The sequence below is a fragment of the Toxorhynchites rutilus genome, chromosome 1, assembly GCF_029784135.1.
Source record: "Toxorhynchites rutilus septentrionalis strain SRP chromosome 1, ASM2978413v1, whole genome shotgun sequence".
NCBI lineage: Eukaryota > Metazoa > Arthropoda > Insecta > Diptera > Culicidae > Toxorhynchites > Toxorhynchites rutilus.
Window position 1 is genome coordinate 172449639 of NC_073744.1, and position 21646 is coordinate 172471284.

General features: G+C 40.9%; 1 protein-coding gene across 12 annotated transcripts in view; it reads right to left on the reverse strand.

The window, feature by feature from the left end:
• Window positions 1-4374: 4374 nt before the first annotated feature.
• The window catches only part of LOC129763392 (guanine nucleotide-releasing factor 2), a 117267-nt gene continuing 99995 nt past the window's right edge, over window positions 4375-21646 (reverse strand). For 5 of the 12 annotated variants that reach the window (XM_055762412.1, XM_055762404.1, XM_055762403.1 and 2 more), the window contains 11 exons: window positions 20588-20611; window positions 19700-19898; window positions 18754-19615; window positions 18378-18546; window positions 18039-18062; window positions 6405-6573; window positions 5969-6337; window positions 5757-5909; window positions 5566-5691; window positions 5367-5498; window positions 4375-5293 (listed from right to left, as the gene is read on the reverse strand). In XM_055762412.1, coding sequence (XP_055618387.1) covers window positions 5149-5293; window positions 5367-5498; window positions 5566-5691; window positions 5757-5909; window positions 5969-6337; window positions 6405-6573; window positions 18039-18062; window positions 18378-18546; window positions 18754-19615; window positions 19700-19898; window positions 20588-20611 — 2372 coding nt within the window. In that variant the 3' untranslated portion in view covers window positions 4375-5148. The remainder of the gene's footprint in view (window positions 5294-5366; window positions 5499-5565; window positions 5692-5756; window positions 5910-5968; window positions 6338-6404; window positions 6574-18038; window positions 18063-18377; window positions 18547-18753; window positions 19616-19699; window positions 19899-20587; window positions 20612-21646) is intronic. The other 7 variants (XM_055762406.1, XM_055762408.1, XM_055762413.1 and 4 more) reach the window with 6 other exon arrangements.

Sequence of the window (21646 nt, forward strand, 5' to 3'; positions counted from 1 at the left end):
GCGTTCAATCTCACTGATTTGAAGGGAGGGCGCTCATTCGCGCCCTCCTCTTATTTATTTATTTATTTATTTATTTTGCTCTAGTCTATTTTCCTTCAGCTAGATGATTATTTTCAGTTAATGTTTTCAGCACATTTACGAGTAAGAAAGCAGTTTCGTTATAGCGTTTTTATTAAAAAAAACTAGCACTCGCTGTCTAGTCTACAAACCTTCGCTCCGCGAAGACACTCCTAATGGTTTCATTTCTTATTCCCGTTTAGCTCCTTTTGGCTTTAAATTTCAGTTAGGGCACCACACTCGATAGCATAGATCCGGTTGATATGTGTGTGTATATATGTTAATGTTAGTTGATCCTTCGCATGTGTTGCTTTCCAATTCTAAATGTTTAAAATTGCAGTTTACTTAGCGCAGCAGAGAAATTAAGGATCACCACACCCAGTTTTGCTCGTCGTTTCTGATTCCACTAATATTTCTCGGTAAACATTGATAGATTTGGTCCAGCGTTGTCTAGTGTTCCTGGATTCGACAGTGGAGTTCGATCGTTTATGTAGCGTGTGGTATAAGCGTGGAAAGTAGTATATTGTGAAGTCGTTGTTCGTTTAGTTGGGGTATACTATATGGATTATGGTTTGGTAGAAAAGGTTTTTCGATGGGGATTCATGGAGAGTATATCCGAAAATGGTATAAAATTTAATCTACATTGGAAGGTATAACAAAATTATTAATATTTTGCAGCCTGCAAAATATTCATGAAGTCCTGATAATAAACTTTTTAATGTATTATTATGTAGTTAATTTGCAACTAATAACATCATCGGTCATAAGCTTTTGCATAGTCAATGACTTTCGAATAGAGGGGCTTTCGGAATTTATTGACTTACTCCAGAAGAGTACACAAGATTTTTCGTCATGGAAATCAGCATAATGCCGCCGGAGAGTCGCGTCGATCTTCTCTTGTGTTAAATCAAGGATTACTTTGCACAGAGTTTTGAAAACATTGTACAGTAGCATGGCGCTCAGCCAAATGTCGCAAATGGTTCCACTTTTCATAAAACATTAAAGAAGAAGTTATTCAAAATCTAAAATAGTTACTCGGTGATTGCATCAAAGTACTATAGATGCGCTCATATAATATAACATAGTATCCGAAGTGATAAAAAAAGAAATGTATAAGAATAATTTCGTTGTTATACGACAACAATGCGGTTGTGTCTTAGACAGCAGCCATGAAAAGTTAGAAATTGTTTGTTTTTACTTTAGTTTTTCATTTTTCGCTAAAGTATTACGTGGTGCGTTGGTTAAACTGGATGCTCCGGAAGAAGTTGAAGTGGATATTCTTCCGAATGTAGGGCTTGACTTTGAACATTAACATGCACTAATTTCGGATGGCGAATGAAAAATCTACATAAATCAATTCAATAGAACAAATTTCCCTTAAATCCTACGTTTTTGAAGCGTTCTACAGATATGCTTCCGCGCCCAAATCAGAGCATTTGCTGCAAACCAATAGATTTCGCTTCAGCATTCTGTTTGGTTGCTTGCAATACGAGAATTGCGATAACCTTTTCGCATACGGATTCTCCGGATGGTACTTTGGTGAGAGTTGAGTTTTGACGATGTCGTAGTCCGAGAGTCCCTGGTTGGCCTTAATTGTTCTCAATACCTTCCAACTCAGCTACCGCTCGTAAGTTCCACTACGACGCGTCCTTGCGAGGCGTTCGAACAGTACAGTTGTACGTTCGCGGAAAAGTTTCAACACATCATATGTACTTGGTCGATTTAGCCACTTTCAGCGATTTTGCGATTTAAGTACCGAAACACCGGATTTTCATTGTGGGTGTCCAAAATTAAATTTCTTCTCTCGGATTCCATACTGCACAACTTTTTCAAAACAAAACGAATCAACGTGAAATTTTTACCGTTAAAATATACAAGTTTCCCAAACAATTTGCTACCAAAGATTTCAGATACGCCTACTACGACCGTTGCCATAAAATGTACAATGATTCCGGGTTCAAAATATTTCAAGTTTCATCTTGACAATTTCGTCGAAAAGTTTGTCTCCCTTCGCGAACATATACTCTCCATGAATTTCCCGATAATGGGTACCGTGAAGCTCAGCTAAGTTGGTGTACTCTAAAAATTACTACTTACGCGTATATAATGTTCTTAAATGTGCTACTTGCCTGGTATTTGTTCCACTACTGATAAACATACGGATGAGAGCGTTGCCGTAATGATGGAAAATATTTTGCACCTTTTGGTCCTAAATGGAAATCAATAATCGAATGAATTACAGTAGTAATATGTCGTTTGGCATATTACGTATTGGCAACACAGCTTGTGATGGAGATGCTTTACTGGATTTTCCAATAAGACCTGAGAAATTAACAGCACCAGGATCTAACGTATACAATCCACATCGCCGGAAACCGTTGATCAATGTCGATTGTAGGTTCGTCCTTCTATCCACAGCTTTTGAGTGTTCTGAAAAAGCTGACGTCCAGCAGCTAAATGATTTGAGTGGAATTTTGTGGAAGGTAAACCAGGATTATGCTTCTTCTCCGTGCATAGCAGTCTCATAAGAGACATGTGACCTATGTCAACTTTGGGAACAATATTTTCTGCTGGACAAGCCAAGGGTAAAAAACATCCTTGAGAAACAGGAACGATCCGGGACATCCAACCCGATCCCGTTCTTGCTGCGGCCAAGCTTTGACAGATTTCTTTTGGCATCCTAAATTTGTACGGATATAAAAGCAACGTTGCCGCTAACTGCACGGCTGCGTTTCCACAAAGCAGTGTAAGATTCTCGATCGGTGTTAGCTACCTTTGCCTGGACGTTTTTTTTTTTTGCCGGAATCAGCTTCTTTGTAGGTATTGTACGTACTGCTGTTTCATCCAAATTGAACATCTGTTCTGAAAATTTCAACATATTGGCCAGCGCTTCTTCTTCGAAATACTCATGGATTTCGTGAAACCAGCTCCTGATTTGTTGCTTGGAAATAGCTGCATGATGCTTTGACAATACGCTTGGCACCCGTTTCAATATTCCTGGATGCCATTTAATGAGCCCATTGATCCATTTACGAGCCGGTATCCCGTTTTTAAATGGATTGGAACGTACTGATTTTCTCACTTAATATGCTATGCTTAACAGTAATCTCTTTGTGTTCACGGGGAATCCAGCTTTTGCTTTGACTAACAGCCATTCAACTATTCATCCTTCTGTGACATCGAGAACGGTTGCTTTTCCAGGGCGTGGTCTGAAATACTTTCCCAAGACCTTCTCGCGCAGTGTTGGATACGGAATTCCGTGCTTTCGAAAGGGAAATCCGGTTCTCGCCATTTTCACAGCGTCGCTATTTTCGACCTATCCTATTGCTTGCGTTTCTGACTGGCGTTCGTTGTACTCATCGCATTATAGTAAATGAAATCTGTTGTGCGAAATAAAAAACAAGTAGAAATAGGGGTGTCCTTGTTCCAACCATGTTTGTTTTGGAGATAACCGATCGAATTTGCAACGAAAAGATGTGAAAAAAACTAATAAATCAATGCAGCGAACCTGTATTGTTCAGTTTTTATTACTTTCCGGAGATTTTCAATCGTTTACACTTTGTAAATTGATAACAACTGTGGACAATGCTCTTAGCCACTTTACTAAGGAAAACAACAAAAATGGCGGATTACAGGTCGACGAACGATATTAGCTGAAATTTATATCGTTAAGCTTAATCAATAGTACTTTGTTGCCAATTTTTCATATAGTTATAGTTTTGCAAGTATACACAAAAACATTTTATCAGAAGAAATAAGATAGCTAGTGTGAAAAACAGTATTTCATGTAAAGTGGGTGGAATTATGCACTGGCTGATATAAGGGAGCTTCACGGTACACACGGCAGATTGTTTCTCGACTATTAGCAGTAGAAGTGTTTGAGTAACTGTTAACGCCGTAGAAGGACATTTTTTGTTGTTGTTGTTGTTGACACCCAGTTTAAGTAATACAGCTGAAATTTGTTGATTGGTTATAACATCTATATCACTATTGATGGTGTGTTATTGTAACGATTATTTCGATTAAAACAGTATGTGCGAATGTGTTTTTTTTGTTATGTTGTTTTGTTTTGCTTTCATTAACTAGTAGTAGTCGGTTGTTACTACTGTTGCATACGTTTAATGTTTGATTCGTTGTTTGAGATGTTCATTGCACAGATACGGTTTAATGTTGGTATTTATTTACTTGTATATGTCGCAAGTTAAGTTTAACGTTGTGTAATTGTCGTAGCTTCATATTGTGAGAACGAAAATCAACAACAAACCATACCAATAATAGGGAAGTTTCAGATTTGAAATGAAAGTAATCCCAACTGAATGAAATTAAATAGGTTGAATGAAAATTTATTCAGATTCTTTGTGTGGTTATTCGGTAGTGTATGTGTAGGACTGTATATTTTTGTTTGCGCTTGGAGAGATTTAACATTACAGTTTGTGTGTTTGTCTGTGTTCGTTCTAGTGTTTCTGTTTGTTTCATAATGTAGTGTTTGCTTCCTATGGCGCTCGCTACCATATAACACATAGTTTTATTTACAATTTGCCTCGCTAGATTCAGCCCGCCGAAGCCACACTATGCTAGAGAATAGGGTGTTGAATATAAATAAAATTATCTTTTCTTCCTTTGCTGTGTTTGTCTGTGTTTGGGTATGTGTGCCTTACAAGAATAAACTAGGGACGAACTTTTAATCTCTGATAGTATTAAAAAAATACGACGTAAGAACTAAAATAACACATTTGCCACATAAGAAAGAGCATTTTGGTTTACAGGAAAAACAAAATGCGAACCAAATGCTGTCTGATCGCTTCGTCAAAAGGGATTTGCGAACAGTTTGAAAATAATACAAAAAAAACAACTAACTTATACACGTAAAAAGCATTTTTGGCATTTGAAACGATACCTCCCCCCTCCAAACGAATCATTGGAACTCAAATGTGGTATGGGATGCACATTTTACCGGGCGCCACCTTGGCGCTGTTGGTCCGTTACCACCGCTACCACTGCCGGGGATTGTTGTTGGGATTTCCGCTGCTGCGCTACCGCCACCATCTGCTGCTCGTGTTCATCGCTGCCCTTGAGACAGTTCAGCTTATACTAATTGCTGGTAGTGTTCGGCTTTCGTCCGCCCCGCGGCTTGATGCTTTCCGAAATCTGCCACATGGCGTCCTCGTCCAGGTAGTTCTCGAAGTTATCGAAAAAGCCGATAATTTTCTCGTTTTTCTTGAACTGATACGATCTGCTGAAAATAAAACAAACAAAAAACAAGTTGGGTGTGTTATCTCGTGTTGCGCGGAATTTCGTTGGAAACTTACCCTTTCTTGAAACGCTTCATGTTTACCACAATGTGGTACTGTTGCCAGCGTTTGGAGAAATTTATGGAGCCATCCGCGAGCAGATCCGGATTGCCGATGTGCACGAAGGTGAGATCCTGTAGAACTAGACCGCTGTCCAAAATAAACATAAAAAATTAGTAACGGAAAATAATCTGCGGAGGATTTTTTTTTCACTTACATGTAAGGTATGCAGGGAGGATTCGTTTCGGCTAGCGCCTGGCGATAGGCTCGAAAACTGGAACTCGAATCGATCAACGCGCAATACTCTTTCAGTCCCTCGGTAATAGTGCGATGCCATTCGAGTCTACAAAAGAGGCAATTCATATTCATATTTGATTCTAGCATTACAGATCCAGATTTGCTTCTTACCGTCTGATTGGTGCGGAATCGAGCGCCGACAGCAACGCCAAGTACGAGTTGTAATTGTTAATCTTCCGCAAATGTTTCATTATCTTAATAAACTTAATCACATGTTTTTCCCTATCTTTGGCATCTTCTTGTCTAAGAATTTGCGAACGTGCCCTGCAAATATATAAAATTAACGCTCACGCCAAGCTTCATGCTTGAAAGCTTTCCCTTACCAGTAGGACATCTTGTTGAAATGCTCGGTGAACGTCGTCAGGTTGGGCGAACGTTCCTCGTTCTGTTCCTGGGCCCAGATCAACACCTCGGGGATTTCGATCTTGTGGAACAGCTCCGCGTCGAGCAGGGTCATCTGCTCGGCTATTTCTGCCGATTTCAGATCCAGCAGAGTCGGCGGGGAGGTCATGACTGCTCGGAACGATAGGGCCAGCGAACTTGGTTCCTTGGGTTGTTTCTGCTTGTAGAGGGACACCTTCTCGATGAGCTTCACCCGCAGTAGCTTGGCCATCGTGAGGTGGCCAGCGCAGACCAGCTGGTAGACGAAGTTCATCAGGATCTCCAGCAGCCGGCGGGATAGATCAGGGCATCTACAAGTAGTTGGGGACATATGCTACAATCTGTCTGGTGATTTTCGACCGGGGGTCAACTACTTACGTTAGGTCGTTGACGACTCGTACCAGAAGTGAGAAGGACTCTTTGGCGGCTTTCTGCTTCGCATCAATCATCTGACAGTGAAACAGCGAGTACCGGCTGGTTAGTTTTTGGATCAGCTCCAACGGAGAGATGAAGGTACGGAACGTTGTGATAAATGCTTCTCCGTAGGCTAAGGGTTTCCGGATAGAATAGAATGAACAAGTGTTAGTATCAGATACGAAGAAAATAATGCGGAAATGGGAAAATTTCAATCGATTATCGAAAAGCTAATCACACTGAGTCAATAACTTATATTGTGATTGTCCCTAGTTGTCATCTGCACTAATTCCAACCCAACTAGGGGTACCGAATCTTGTCTTAATCGTCGGAATATAACAGGCGCAATATTTTCGAAGGTCATTGGGCAGTTACACATGCTAATTTTTGGTTGAATGGCGTGCAAAATTAAATGACAGATATAGCTAACTTTTTTCATGCTTCTAAACTGAGTAATACACTACAATGAATTTCAAATCCTTTTAAATATTGATAACAAAAATAAATCACCAAAATAGTCATACCGTCTTAACTTAACAAAATTTAATCCATGGTCAATACATGTACAGATCAGAGACTATGGCAGACTTGACGGTTTTGGCTCGTACGGTAACCGTGGCAGTGCCGGCTCTAAAATAGGATGTGAATGAAACACGTCACACACAGCGATGCGTTCTTAAGCAGCAAGTTTTCACTGTACGTGACTTTTACTAACGTTTGCATAAAAAAAATGGACAAAAATTGCCGATTTTTCGTGTGTTTACCTTCACACGCACTGACGAAACTACCCATGCAGTATCAATCATATAGCGAATTCGTTTTTAAAACTGAGTCAGTGCCAAACTGACTCTGTAATAAAAAAACGTTTTCAGTTTCACGAATGCGTTGTTTTGTTGGTGTACGTTATATAGTCTGATTTGTTTATATTTACGACGGCAAATGTACAGTGTCGACGTCTGGTGGTGATATTAGTGCTTGGGAGGTAAATTGTTCTCCAAGGGGCCAAGTGCAGTGTAAACATATAAAAGTTTGAATGAAAATTTGTACTTCATATTGTTCGATTACCTAACACATGTAGTTCTGACACTCACTTAACCATTTGTCGATGCATTTCCTGTTTGTTCCACAAATAATTACTATTATAATATAAAATCATCATTAGACACAGTTTTCGTTCAATATGTTTCTGCGATATCGGAAAAATCCTCTTATTTAATCACATAAAATAAATATTCGATACGTTAAAGTAAATTTTCATTCATAATTTTGATTTTGAAATTTATTCCACCTGAATATCCATCATTATTTTCACCTCCCAATGAAAGCACACGTAGCTTAATACCGTCTACTCGAATATACTCTTCAAAATCAGAATCCGAATTGGATTACGCTTCCAATAATACAAAAGCAAAAGCAGCAGGTTTTCCATTTTCATAAAGGGTGTGTCACATCAAATTGCATCACGGAAAAAACGCTGTAGAAATTTAATTTTTAGGAATTATATCTTCAGCTTTCGCTTATAATCAGATAAGAGTGTATAGATCACGTTGGCCATGCTTCACTGTCAATTTTTCGTAAATTTGGAAAAATGTCGTCGAACGAAAAAGAACGTCGTGAATTAATCCTGCGCACTCATTTCGAGAATCCGGAGTTGTCACATCGGGACATCGGTAAGATGCTGGGAATCGTCCAATCCACGGTCAGCAGAGTACTAAAACGATACTTCGAGAACCTAACCATCGACCGGAAGGTGAAGAACGGCCGAAATGGATGCTCCGTCAGTGAAAAAGATCACAAGCGCGTAGTTAAGCAGTTTAGACGTGATCCGAGAATTTCGGTCCGGGATGTCGCCAATAAGCTGAATTTGTCAAGTTCATTCGTCCAGCGGACCAAGCAGCGGGAGGGCCTGCGTTCATACAAGGTTCAGAAGGCTCCTAACCGCGACGAAAGGCAAAACATGGTGGGGAAGACGCGAGCCCGGAAGCTGTACACCGAAATGCCGACGAAGCCGCATTGCCTGGTAATGGACGACGAAACCTACGTCAAAGCGGACTTTCGTCAGCTGCCGGGCCTGTTGTTCTTCTCCGCAGAGGACAAAATCAGCGTTCCGGAGGAGATTCGCAAGCAGAAACTATCCAAGTTTGCCAAAAAGTACATGGTGTGGCAAGCGATCTGCTCTTGCGGAAAGCGGAGCGCCCCCTTCGTGATGACCGGCACGGTAAACGGGCAGGTTTACCATAAGGAGTGCCTACAGAAGCGCTTACTACCACTATTGAAGCAGCACGGATCTCGCTTCGTGCCACTATTCAAAGGACGTGTTGGAGTGGTACGAAGCCAACGGGGTCACCTTTGTGCCAAAGGAAATGAACCCTCCCAGCGCGCCGGAGCTTCGCCCAATAGAGAAATATTGGGCGATTATGAAGCAGGCCCTCCGGAAGAACCCAAAAGTTGTCAAATCGGAGGCGGACTTCAAGAGAAAATGGATTTCTGTTCAAAAAAAAACTACAACCTGACGTTGTACAGAACCTTATGGACGGGGTAAAGAGGAAGGTGCGAGCATACGGGCTTGGGCTCGAAGTATGAATAAAAAGAAAATGCCAAAAGTTGTTTAATAGTTTTTATTTTACTGTCTAAAATTTTCAAAAGGATCGGTCTACTGGGCGGATTTCTACAGCGTTTTTTCCGTGATGCAATTTGATGTGACACACCCTTTAGTCTTTATTTTTAGATTTTCCAAAATAATATTCGGAACTTGACAGTTCAGTATAGTTGTATTGGTGAACCCGAGTGCTAACCCGTGAAACATCTCAGTGCGAAACTAACAGTTTTCGGGGCGAACTAGTGCGACACTGAGTGCGAAACTGAGTGAATAAAAAAACGTTTTGACAGCAGTTAGTGCGGCACTGGGGTTGAAACTGAACAAAAACGAATTCGCCGTTACTAACCCATGAGTCAGTAGAAAATATTTGACAGCTCTATCGGTCGAACTCAGTCGAACAGAACGGTACCCCGCCGCGTCAAAAACGGACATCGTGCGGCACTTTGTGGACGCCGGATACACCCGTTCCGGTATCTATAACATCTTGGCACTATTGGACAGCAATCAAAGCATCGAAAGAAAGTGCGACTGATCGAGGGAAAAGTGGTTACAACGCTGCGTGCACTTGCCCGGGAGGTCGGTGCAACCGGCCAAACAGTGAAAAAGTACCTGACGAACATGGACATACATGTCAGGAAACGGAAGTCCCGTCCACTGGTCTCGGAGCTACAGGCAATGACACAGCGGCAGCAGCTGGATAGGATGGTCAAGTCGATTTTCCCGGCGAATCGTGACGTGGTGATGGACGACGAGACGTATCTCACACTGGATGGCAACGACTGGCAGGGAACTACGTATTTTACTCCCCCCACGAAGAAAGTGAGTGTTTATTTCACACACCAAGTCCCCCAGGAAGGTGCTGCTGTGACTGACAATCAGCGAGAAGGGGGTGTCAAAGCCGCTCTTCTTCAGCTCCGGGCTGGCCGTGAATGGGGAAATTTATAGTACGAAGTGCCTGCCGGAAATTGCGTTATTCATCAAGAAATACTATAAGGGCGAAAACGCGGTGTTCTGGCCGGATCTGGCGTCGACCCACTGCTCGAAGCGATCGTTAGAGGAGATGGAGCGGCTGAATATCGATTTGGTACCCAAGTCGGCGAACCCTGATAAGCTGAGACTAAGAAGGAATTGATAAATAAAAACGAATAAAGAACTCAAAAACATGCCTACACGCATGTTTTCGTCCGCCATGGCGAATTTTCCGGCTGACTGTAAGCTAATATAATTAAGTTCCATGGGAAATTTATCAACCTCAATTATCTGCATCCTAAACCCACCATCCGAAAAAAGTGCATTTTTTTAATGCAAACGTTAGTTGCAGCCATGCGAACAAAACTGTTTAATTTGGCAAGAGTCTAATCTACGGATTCGCGTCGATAACTCCAAGTTAGATTGGGAGTCAAACTCAATGTTCTAATAGTTTTTTATTGAAGGGACTATGAACTTTGAAATTAATCAGTCTCTAGTCTTGAGACTGATGAACTTTAAAGTTTGAAAATTTTGGAGGGTCCCACGATCATTCGCTTTGTGAGCGGACTCGCACAAAATTTGACTACAAAGACGCCCTAATTTGTGTTCCGTCTTCTTTGAATAATGGATAATGAAGACGCTGAGAACCAATTTTACAGATGCACTTAAAAAATGCCATTATAGATATTAGAAAAAAATGATTCTTCAACCTCTTCTCTACTTATTGGGTTTAATGTTTTGAATGAAGAAAATCTAATTTGTTCAATGGTTTCTCTGCATTTTCCGCGTCAGTTTATTAGGAGTATTACTTTGAAATTGGCTTATGCTTTTTTTGGGTTCAAATGAGATGTATACCCATTTTTATGCGTTTTTTAACGCTGTTTTTTACGAGTTTTTTTACGTGGATTTTCGAAAAATCGAACAGCAACTTTGATAATTTTTCATGGCTTTGGAAAGTAACCATATGGTAGGGGTTTGGCATTAAATGATAGCTTAGTCTATTAGCTAGCACTCACTTTCGATTTCATTCAATTTTGTATGACTTTATGGGGCAATAAATTCGGTTAAAAGCAACTATATGCGAAAAGTATATAACCTCACATAACCTAACAAAATAAGGCTTTGTTTTTGTTAGGTTATGTGAGGTTCAAAAAATGTAAACTTTTCTACAATATTACTTTGATAAAAGATCACACATTGTGATGTAGGAAAGAACCATTGAATTGAACCTCCTACAGGTACAAAACGAGGTTTTGTCAATGTTTTTTTTTTCGATTTTTTGACATTTTCCGGAAAACGGAAGAACGGAAAAAAATCTTGAAGATTGGGGGTTTCGGTAACGCCAATAATCAAAAGTACATCAATGGCTTTTGTTGAAAAATAATTTTTACAGCTTGGTCAAATTCAACAAAAGTAAGTTTTCCATGTCACAACTGGCGGGTTGACCGATGCAGCTGCTTTTATAAGATGTTATTCGAAACCTAGGGGTTTTTTTTTCCGTAACGTTGTGAAAGTCTCGCTCTCTCTCTGTCCTCTCTCTCTTCTCTTTCTCTCTCTCTCTCTCTCCTTTTTCTCTATCTCTCTCTCCTCTTTCTCTCTTTCTCTTTCCTCTTTCTCCCTCTCTCTCCCTCTGTCTCATCTTTCTCTCTCGCCCACTTTCTCTTGCTCTCTTTCATTCTCTCTCTCGCGTTCTCTTTCTTGTTCTTTCTCTCTCGCTCTCTTTCATTCTTTTTCTCGTTCTCTTTCATTCTCTCTCTCGCTCTCTTTCATTCTCTCTCTCTCGCTCTCTTTCATTTTCTCTCTCGCGCTCTCTTTCTTGTTTTTTTCTCTTTCGCTGTCTCTCGCTCTCACTCGCTCTGTCTCTCGTTGTTGTTTGAATGTCATTTGACGAAAAAATGTCGAGATGTCATATGACATTTTTAGTTCAACCGTCGATTGAATGTCCATTTTATGATGTTCCTAAATGATTCAACACCAGTGTTTGGAGATCTGTAAATATTGAAATATACACAATATGTCATGCAAGTAACCATTCACGAATATATAACCTAAAGGCGGGTTTACATTATGGAGATCTATAGTTATAGATGGATTTATTGACGCGAAAATAGATGTAAACGGGTTAGAATATTTATGATACACTTCTTAGAGGTACATAGAATTACTGTGAATTTCTCACTGGTGAGAAATCACTCAAGTTGGATGCAGTTCTACTTCAGGCGAATAAATTCGCCGAAAATATGAACATATTCATTATATAAGTTCGGGCTAGTGTAAACAGTTGATGCGGTTTCTATAAATCTCATCATATTTCTTCACATGAATATATCCCTAAATCCACCGTAACCGTAACATGGATAGATGATTCAAATACTTGGCCGAATAACAGTATTGACTTTTGTTGCGCCAAATGAATCACAAAATCACAAAATTGAGTGTACAAATGCTACTCGACGATACTTTCTATTTATTTGGTATAAAATATTTTGAATACATCGATTCTTTTGATGCATATTAATTACTCACACATTTAGCTAACTGTACTTACAATAAAATTCCGCGAAAAGTTTCCTGCTAATTGTTTATTCTTTAAAAATTAAAAACAATCTCTATTCTAGGCATAGCATGAAAGAAACAAAACAATGTTGAAAGTACTCACGGTTGCATGACAATTTGAATCAAAATTCTCATGAAATTATTCAACTGGTTGTTTTTTTAACAGATGGCAATTATATCGTGTCTTATTTCGATTATTCATGTGGTAAAAGGGTCGAGAGAGCAGTCGTATGCTTAGTTCTCGAAAACAGTAACATTTTCGGTGAAATTTTGATTGGTTGGCGATTATTATCTAACAACATACACACCGTCACTGAGAGCCTTCGAAAAATCAACTTCATCACGGTAAAATAATGAATCTTCGTTTGTTTCTATGAAGGTGGGGGAGTGAAAATGCCGCATGGAAATATCACTTTTATCCGTCTCTTTCGACGTGATTTCACTAATATTCACTCCACGCTATCACATTAGCCTCATAGTCAGCGGGAGCTCTACAAAAATGAACGTTTTTAATTGATAAATTACTTCCTGAAAATAGCATTTTCACATGGATGCGGTGAGCAATCAAAGATAAACACAACGACTGACGTTACTATTTGCGAAATAGTTATGGCAGCGCATGCTATGTCGCTTGAAACCCGACCATCTTCATTACCTTTTTTTCCAGGACATTGGTGTACACCTTAAATTTTTCCGAACAAATTAGCCTTGTAAGTAAGATCATTGCGAATTAGCGTATTTTATTTTTCGTCAGTGATTGGTGTCAACACTTAACCACTGCTTGGGCAGTGTTGGTTTTTATTTTTTATTGATGTTTGAAAAAGTTTTTATCAAAATGGCAAGTTAGAGGAAGCCGGCACCATTGGAAGACTTGTCTGCACAGGCACTGTCTGGAGAGGAGCATACAGGAACAATCTGAGAGGTCGTGTTGGCCGTGTAAAGCCTTTCATCTCAATGGTGAATATGAAAAAACCACTACAGTTTGCTTGGGCATATGTTAACAGACCTAAGGAGTTCTGGAACAAGGTCTTTTATACAGATGAAATGAAAACCAATCTCTTCAAATCGGATGGAGGACAGATGGTGTGAAGAAAACCAGGATCGGTGCTCCAGATTCAGCATTTGGTTCCTACGGTAAAACACGGTGGCGACGGTCAGATGGTGTATGGTACGATGGCGACTTCTGGAACTGGAACCATGGAGTTTATCGATTCGGCGATGGACAAGATGGCTTCATTGAACATCCTGAAACGTAACTTTCAGTGTCTCGTGCAGAAATTGGGTCTCTTCCGTGATCACTACTTTCAACAGGATAATGACCCGGAGCAAACTGATCTCATCGTACGCGAGTGAAGAAACTCAAAAATGACAAGCCAACACGGGTGTAGCTCCGAGAGAGTGGACTGTATAACCGAAATTTGGCTCAGCGTGAACAAATAAACAACCGTACGCGTGAGCTTTCAAACATTAACTGATTTATTTCTGTTTCATACACTTAGAGTAAAATGATTTGAATTTGGGTGGAATCAAGATGGTTACATTGTGTGGGAACACTGATATAAATTCACTTGAGTATTGTAACTAGAACATCCTCCCGGCCGTTGAAATGGCCTCATTTCAAACGTCAGATGTTGACTCCTCCTCGTCAAGTGGCAACAAACACAAGTACTTTATCGCTCGTTTGATGATAGAATCCTTCGTCTTCAATGTTACCACTCTCACGTGGCCATCGCTCCCGGGGTGTAACTCCTTAATACGCGCAAGACTTCACTGAAGTGGAGGAAGATTGTCATCAACGATGAGCACTAATGCACCCACCTTGAATCTGGTTATATTGAAATCCCGTTGACGTCGTTGTAGTTCTTGAAGATAATCTACTGACCAGGTACGCAAATACTTCTGCTTCAGGTCCTGTAGTACCTGCCATCTGGCCAGCCTTCCGGGTTTGATGTGCTCATACGATGGTTCGAGAACTGCTTGAAACTCTCTGCCCACCAAAAAATGAGCCGGCCTAATAGCTGTCATATCATTGGGATCGTCAGAACACGGAATCAACGGGCGGGAATTCAAAATGGCCTCTATGTGTGCCAACACTGTCGTCAGTTCCTCATACGAGAGTCTGTGGTCCGCTAAAATTGGGCGTAGGTGAAATTTGGCAGACTTCACTCCGGCATCCCATATTCCACCAAAATGGGGACTACGTGGAGGAATGAAGGACCAGTCAATATTTCTTTGAACGCAGAATCCATTCAACTTATTCTTGTGCATCTCGGTTTCAAATAGATTGGCAAGTTTCACTAGTTCATTATTTGCACCAACAAAATTGGTGGCATTGTCTGAAAATATCCTCGTTGGTAGACCCCTCCGACTAACGAACCGTTGAAGGGCAGCCAGAAATGCATCCGTAGAGAGATTTGATACTGCTTCCAAATGAATAGCCCGTGTAGCCATACAAATGAAAACACACACATATCCTTTGGTCGTGACACTTTTTTTGATAGTCGAAACTGCTTTCAGCGTAAACGGCCCGGCAAAGTCTATCCCAACGTTGGCAAATGGATACGCAGCTTCAAAAACCACACGTATGATGACGTTTGCCACACTGCTTGCACGACCGCTCCAATTTACACTTTCCTACGACGAGTCCCTTCTCCAAACAGTTGAAACAGGAACCACTCTTGCGTAGAGAATTGTATTTTTCATTCACTGGTATTTTCTTAAAAACTTCACACCTCCAGATTTCATGATCTCCCTTACAGTGCGAACACTTCTCACTGGTAGTAACAAGGCTGTGTACCTTTGTGTCCGTTTTTCCAGCGGTACGTAATTGTTTCACCACTTCTGTTGTCACCTTGCTACTACGACTTATTTTTTCATACACCTTATACCTTTCTTTGAGAAATTCCATTGTGGAATTATAATCCGCTAACTCATTGTCCCTTTGATTTAATCCCCACGCTTTACGTGTCTCAAGGTCGAATTTTTTCACAAGCACGTTCAAGAGCATCATTTCGCCCAATCCTTCCACCGGCAAATCCAGATTCTTTAAAGCGTCGACGTTTTTCGAAACTGTGTCAATAAGCTTCCGAAGACCTACTGCGCTTTCCTTTGTCATTGCTTGTATGTTGAACATTGCATCGATATGTTTATCAATGATCACTTGTTTATCTTCGAAACGCTCACGTAGCGTCTTCCAGGCAGCATCATAATCATTATTATTTATGATGTCCTGGTCTATCACTCCGGCAGCTGCGCCAATTAATGAATTGCGCAAATGATACAACTTGATGGCCGGGGATTCATTGTCATAGCGTGCCATCACGTTCTCAAACATATTTTTGAACGCGAACCAATTCTCGAAATTCCCGTCGAATGTTGGCAACGGAACCTTCAAAGGAGGAACAGACGACTGACTGTGAACGGGTTGCACTACCACTGGTTTCATCTCACTTTTTACTGATGCTTCAAATTTTTTCATTAACTGTACATAGAGTGCACTGTACAGCTGTTCAAACTCAATAAATCGCATTTCTTCCGCACACTGTATTTCGTCACTTGTGTTTAGGTCGTATATGCGATTCTGTAAATCACAGTATTCATTGTAAGCACAATCCAACATTTTCAACTGGAGTTGCAAATAATGTTTATCTGCTGTCTCAGGTTCTTCCAACGAAACTTGTATGCGAGTCAACTTCCTTGCCACCGATTCTTTTTTCTTTAGCAACACGTCGAATTCCTCTTTCTTTTGTCAGTTCGATTCCTTTAACTTCTGTTGCAGTAATTGTTCACCAACGGTAAGCGTGGGTACCGAACCCTCTTTTTTCCCTTCTTTTTGCCGCTCTTTGGAGTATGTGCAGTAGGCGCCATTTTGTCTCCACTTTTGTACCTTTTGTTCCGAGAAACAATCAAACGAATACGCCGATTCAATGGCGTTCTTTTTCAATTCAAAATTTGTCCGAAAATACATTCCGATTTCGCAATTTCCACGCTAGGAAATACGATCGATTCGATTTTTCGAGTTCAGCCACAAATCCGGCTCGAAGGACCAAACTTGTAGCTCCGAGAGAGTGGACTGTATAACCGAAATTTGGCTCAGCGTGAACAAATAAACAACCGTACGCGTGAGCTTTCAAACATTAACTGATTTATTTCTGTTTCATACACTTAGAGTAAAATGATTTGAATTTGGGTGGAATCAAGATGGTTACATTGTGTGGGAACACTGATATAAATTCACTTGAGTATTGTAACTAGAACAACGGGTGTATATTTAATTTTGCGATTGACTGTATATATATTTTGCAAGGCATAGCTTAAAGGTTAAAATAAATAGGTTAAAAATGAAAAATATAATTTGACTAGCCTTCACTGAGCGTCTATCTAGCTGAATATTCACATAGTTTGCGCTCTCTTACACTCATGCATTAATTGAGTATGAATCATACGCTTTGCATAGTCCGCATGATCCTGCTGCTTCATGATGCATGGAGAGGTTCGACATGTAATGAATTAGAGGCAAAGAAGAATATAAACTTTCTGTAACGAAACCGTTCATGACGGTTTTGGATTGCTTGCTCGTGTATCATGATGGGCGAACCGAAGCAGAGTTGTCTGGTTCTCTTTTGTGCCATGATTCGTAACACGTAGAATCAAAAGAATGCCACTGTGGGACATGATTTTTGTGAAATCATATTTGAACAAACGAGAGCGAATTATTCAGTGAAACGGTCAAGCGTCAAACACTGCACAACACATAAGTCTCCATAAATATTCATACGATTCAGCAGCTTTAAACTCTGACTGAGCTGTTGAGTTCATTCCCTCTATCTGTGCCAATTTTTGAAGAGTTAAAAGTTTTCTGCGATGCGATCTTATCGTTGTCTGCACTTCGAGTGCCTACCAAGAAACTGTTTTTTTTACCAGGCGAACCGCTAATTCCGGGAATGTGTTTATGACCGATATCAAAAAGTGATATATCAAAATCCTCAAGTGTTGGACAGCGGTTCACAGGTAAAATCAACAAGGACCTTCCAGGGTAACTGGGAGGAGAAGTTGTGTGAGGAGATAGATAAATCAATAGCAGTTGATTTATCACAAAAAAAACACATCCTACTCCACTAGCGATTTCCACAACTTCTTTCTGAAGGTGGAACGAGTCAACGCGCGCTCTTCTACTCAGAAGAATACAGTCATGAAACTCTTTGAACGCACGCTGTATTTAAATTGTGATACTATTAATTTCGGTTACGTTGAGCAAGGATAGTAGATTTTTTTGTTTCAAAACATAATAACAAGCAATAATGCAAGAGAAAAATCAAAACGTTTCATAACAAAATCTAAATTCGCATGCATCCATTATGTGCAAACTTCTTCGAAATTAATATAACAGACGACCACACATCTACTCTCTACAGGCTATTTTTTCATAGTTCTTCTCCATTAATGAGTTTATTCCTGTGAAAGGGATCGCTTACCATCCTCTAAAAACTCATCAGTGACTATTTATGTTGATGAAACAGTGGGTGAATCATTTAACGTGAGCAAAATGTTGGTGACATCGTGTTATTAGTATGTAAACAATGGTGCCCATTGTTCAAAACCAACAGAGAAAAACAGTGCACGCGTTTGTGTGCAAATCAACCGTTATCGGTGGTTAGCGAGTGAGCGAAGGTAGAAGAAATGAGACAGAAAAAAAACACATTTGAGAAAACGAAATCTATCAAACTATTGTGCTTCAACTTTGTGGATTATTGACGTAAAATTAGATCACAAGAACTGTTGAGCTGCGCTCAAGCGGCGCGGGGCGCACTTACCATCGGAAATCTTCTGCACTTTGGTTGCGTGTATGATGAGCGCATCCGGATGACCCCCCTTCACGTCCGGACCGTCCTCGTTGTCCTTCTTGAACACCAGATAATTGCTAACATCCAGTTCGTCCATCAAATGGGCGGGCTGCTGTTGCTCGATCAGTGTGATTCCGTTCTGTGAACACACGGAGGAAAATGGTTAATGTTTCAGTGGCCATCAGGAATCATCGATGGAACAAAAACGTGGCACAAATGCTATGATTCTCACAGAGCTGAGAGCTACGGTTTGAAAGAAAATAAAATCTAAGCTAAGCTGAAGATATGATTAGTGGAACCCATCACGCCGATATGTGTTAGAGAGATCAAGAATTGTGCTAAGCACCTTGTTATTGCGCCTAAGTACCACCTCAACCTCGTCGTCCTCCGGCTGGCTGGTGAAGTTGGCCTCCCGGACGTCGGCGGCCGCCACTTCGGTATCTGGGTTACGATTATTGTTGTTGTTGTTGTTGTTGTTGTTGTTGTTGCTTTTGTTGACTAGAAGGTTATTATCGATAGAACTATTGAGATTCGTCATCGTCATCGCTGATGTCATGCCACTGATATCCGCTAAGGAGTGCATGTTTTGATAGTGTGGCAGGGAGTTCGACACGGAATCGCACAGGTGGAGGTATTCCCCTTCGGATGGCTTACCAGTGCCGATGTTATTGCAAGCTAACTTAGTATTACTGCTGCTGCTGCTGTTGTTGTTGTTGTTGTTGTGGTTAAGATTATTGAAACTGTTATACTGCACGTGATGCAGGAGGGTTGGAGAAGTGGTAGTGTTCGGGATAGTACTAGAGTTAGAAGCTAAAAGCTGATCGTCCCCAGAAACCGGGGATACCTTGATTTTGGTCACGGCTGCAGACGGCTGCTGGCTCTCGTAATGGTTGTTAGTCGGGGACGTGCTGTTAGCGGCGGAATTTAGGGCGGTTTGATTCTTTGGCGGAGGCGTTGGTAGTAGCGTGCCCACGGAGGATGACGATGGCGACGGGGACGAACAGCTGTGATGCTGCGAGGGTGATGGTGACGATTGGGATGGCTGATCGGTGCCAAATATTTTCGGACTAGGTGGCGGCGTGGAGGTTATACTCGGGGTCTTGCTGTTGATGCGCTGGCGCTTCGGTGGTAATGCTGGCGGTTTCACGTTCAAACAGGGCGAGCTTGGCGGTGACACGGGGGGTGGCCCAATACGGGAGGGTGACAAACTGTGCGTTAGAAAAGCAAGATGAAAAAAAAAACAAATCGTTGGACACTTCTGGTTAGCCGGGATAGATCATTTGTATGCGTACCTCATAGTCTGACTGTGGGTGATACTGTTGCTGCTGGCTCCGCTCGTCATCGATACCGCCTGATGATGTTGCTGCTGGTGAAACTGGTGGTGCTGCTGTTCACTGGAGTGATGTGACAGATTGTACGTGTGCACCGAATGTCGCATAAACTCCGACTGGTTCTGGGTAGCGCTTCCGAAGATCTCCATGTAAGCCATAACTGGAGAGATTAAGGACAGATACAAGACGGAAAAAAACTTTTACTAGATAGAACTCAACCATATTGGCAAGAATCACTCAGAGAAACCCAAAAACTGGAAACCGAAAATCAAAACGGCAGATTGCGTACAAAGAAAACATTGAATTTGGAAGCTCTTGAGAAGCGTTGGAAACTAAAATAGCCACAGCGATATGAATGAAATTAAACAATATAACTCTACCGGAGATAGGTACATTATATTCAGGGAAAAATACAAAGGTTGGAGTGTGTTTAGGTTAGTTTAGAGAAGCTTCTTTTTTGGTTGGATGATCGAGTGTGGCCGAATTATAGTTTTGTATCAGTTCAGAAACTATGGGGACATAATTGTTCAAGCAAAATCATCATCATCGTCATCTACTGGATAGAGAGATTCAATCCATAATCAAAGGCAAACAATCATTGTGTTGTTGGGTACGGTGTATGTGTGCACGCATCTGTGTTGTTTGTGGCGTTACAGACTGTGGGAATAATGTGCGTCGTCTGTTTTGTAGCAAAAGATGTCACTGAGTTGATAGATTCAATTCCATCACTAAGAGAGGAAAACAAACAAACGAAACAACACAGATTTCAAAGAACAACACAGACCGCCACAGCGACAGCCAACAGAGCTGCTCCTGTCCGGTCGACCGACTGATACTCGGGTAACTTACCTGAATAGGCCACACTTTGAAACACTGAAGTGTGTAACATATAAAACTAGATTAGAAGCTGTTCAGGGAATCTTTTCTAAAGGAGGATTTAGAATGTGTTTTACGGTAACGGTTGGATTCGCTAGGTGATTTATGATGGTATAATGAAAGATAATCATGCGTTTGTGAATTTTCGATCCTTCTACCATTTCGTATGGGTGTTAAACATGTATTTTCATCTTCGAATGGGACGTGCAATTGGTATGAATAGCATGATGGAGAACTTCCACAGATGTCAAATGTTCAATATATAAAAAAAAATCATAGAATTGAATATCTCCCGTCGGATTTTTCTGTATTTTCTCGATGTTTTTGTTATTTTTCAAATAATCTCCACAATTCTTTTTTCTAGAGATTTCTTATATCCGTATGTGATGCATTACTGCAATCGATGTTGCTACTCAGGACGACATAGATGAACAGTCTCTGCAGGAAGCTACTCCGGCTCGAAAAAGTATTAAGTCCGATGAGCGCGCAACGATGTTCGTAAGGCAATGGATTGTCGAGGTTTGCCTATGAGAGCCGCTACAACGTATTTTTCACCAAACGTTTTTGGACTTCAACTATCTATACATGTTACGTACACACCATGACACGAAGCCCAAATTTGCGCTCCATACTCCACTACACTGCGAACGAGAGAGCAGTGCAGTGACTTCATACATCGACAAACACACGACGACACGTACGTTATCAAATTACCGTAATATAGGGTAGGAAGTCAAGCACAGGGTTTGCTTCAACGTTTGTCACCGATATCTTACTTTCCTGTGTAAAAGCTGTCCAAGGTCCTTTTTAGACCTTACTCTTACAAGCGGTGATTCATTCATCGAATACTCGGACTGATGATTTCCTTCAGCTAAATCTTATTATCTTGCATTTTTCCTTACATCTTGCCATTATTCTATTTATTTTAGACCACGATGACAGCCGTTCAATATCAGCTTGCAGAGCGTGGCAATCAACAACCGATATGATAATTTGAAACTCTATTAAATCATCTGCAGACAAAAGCTTGCA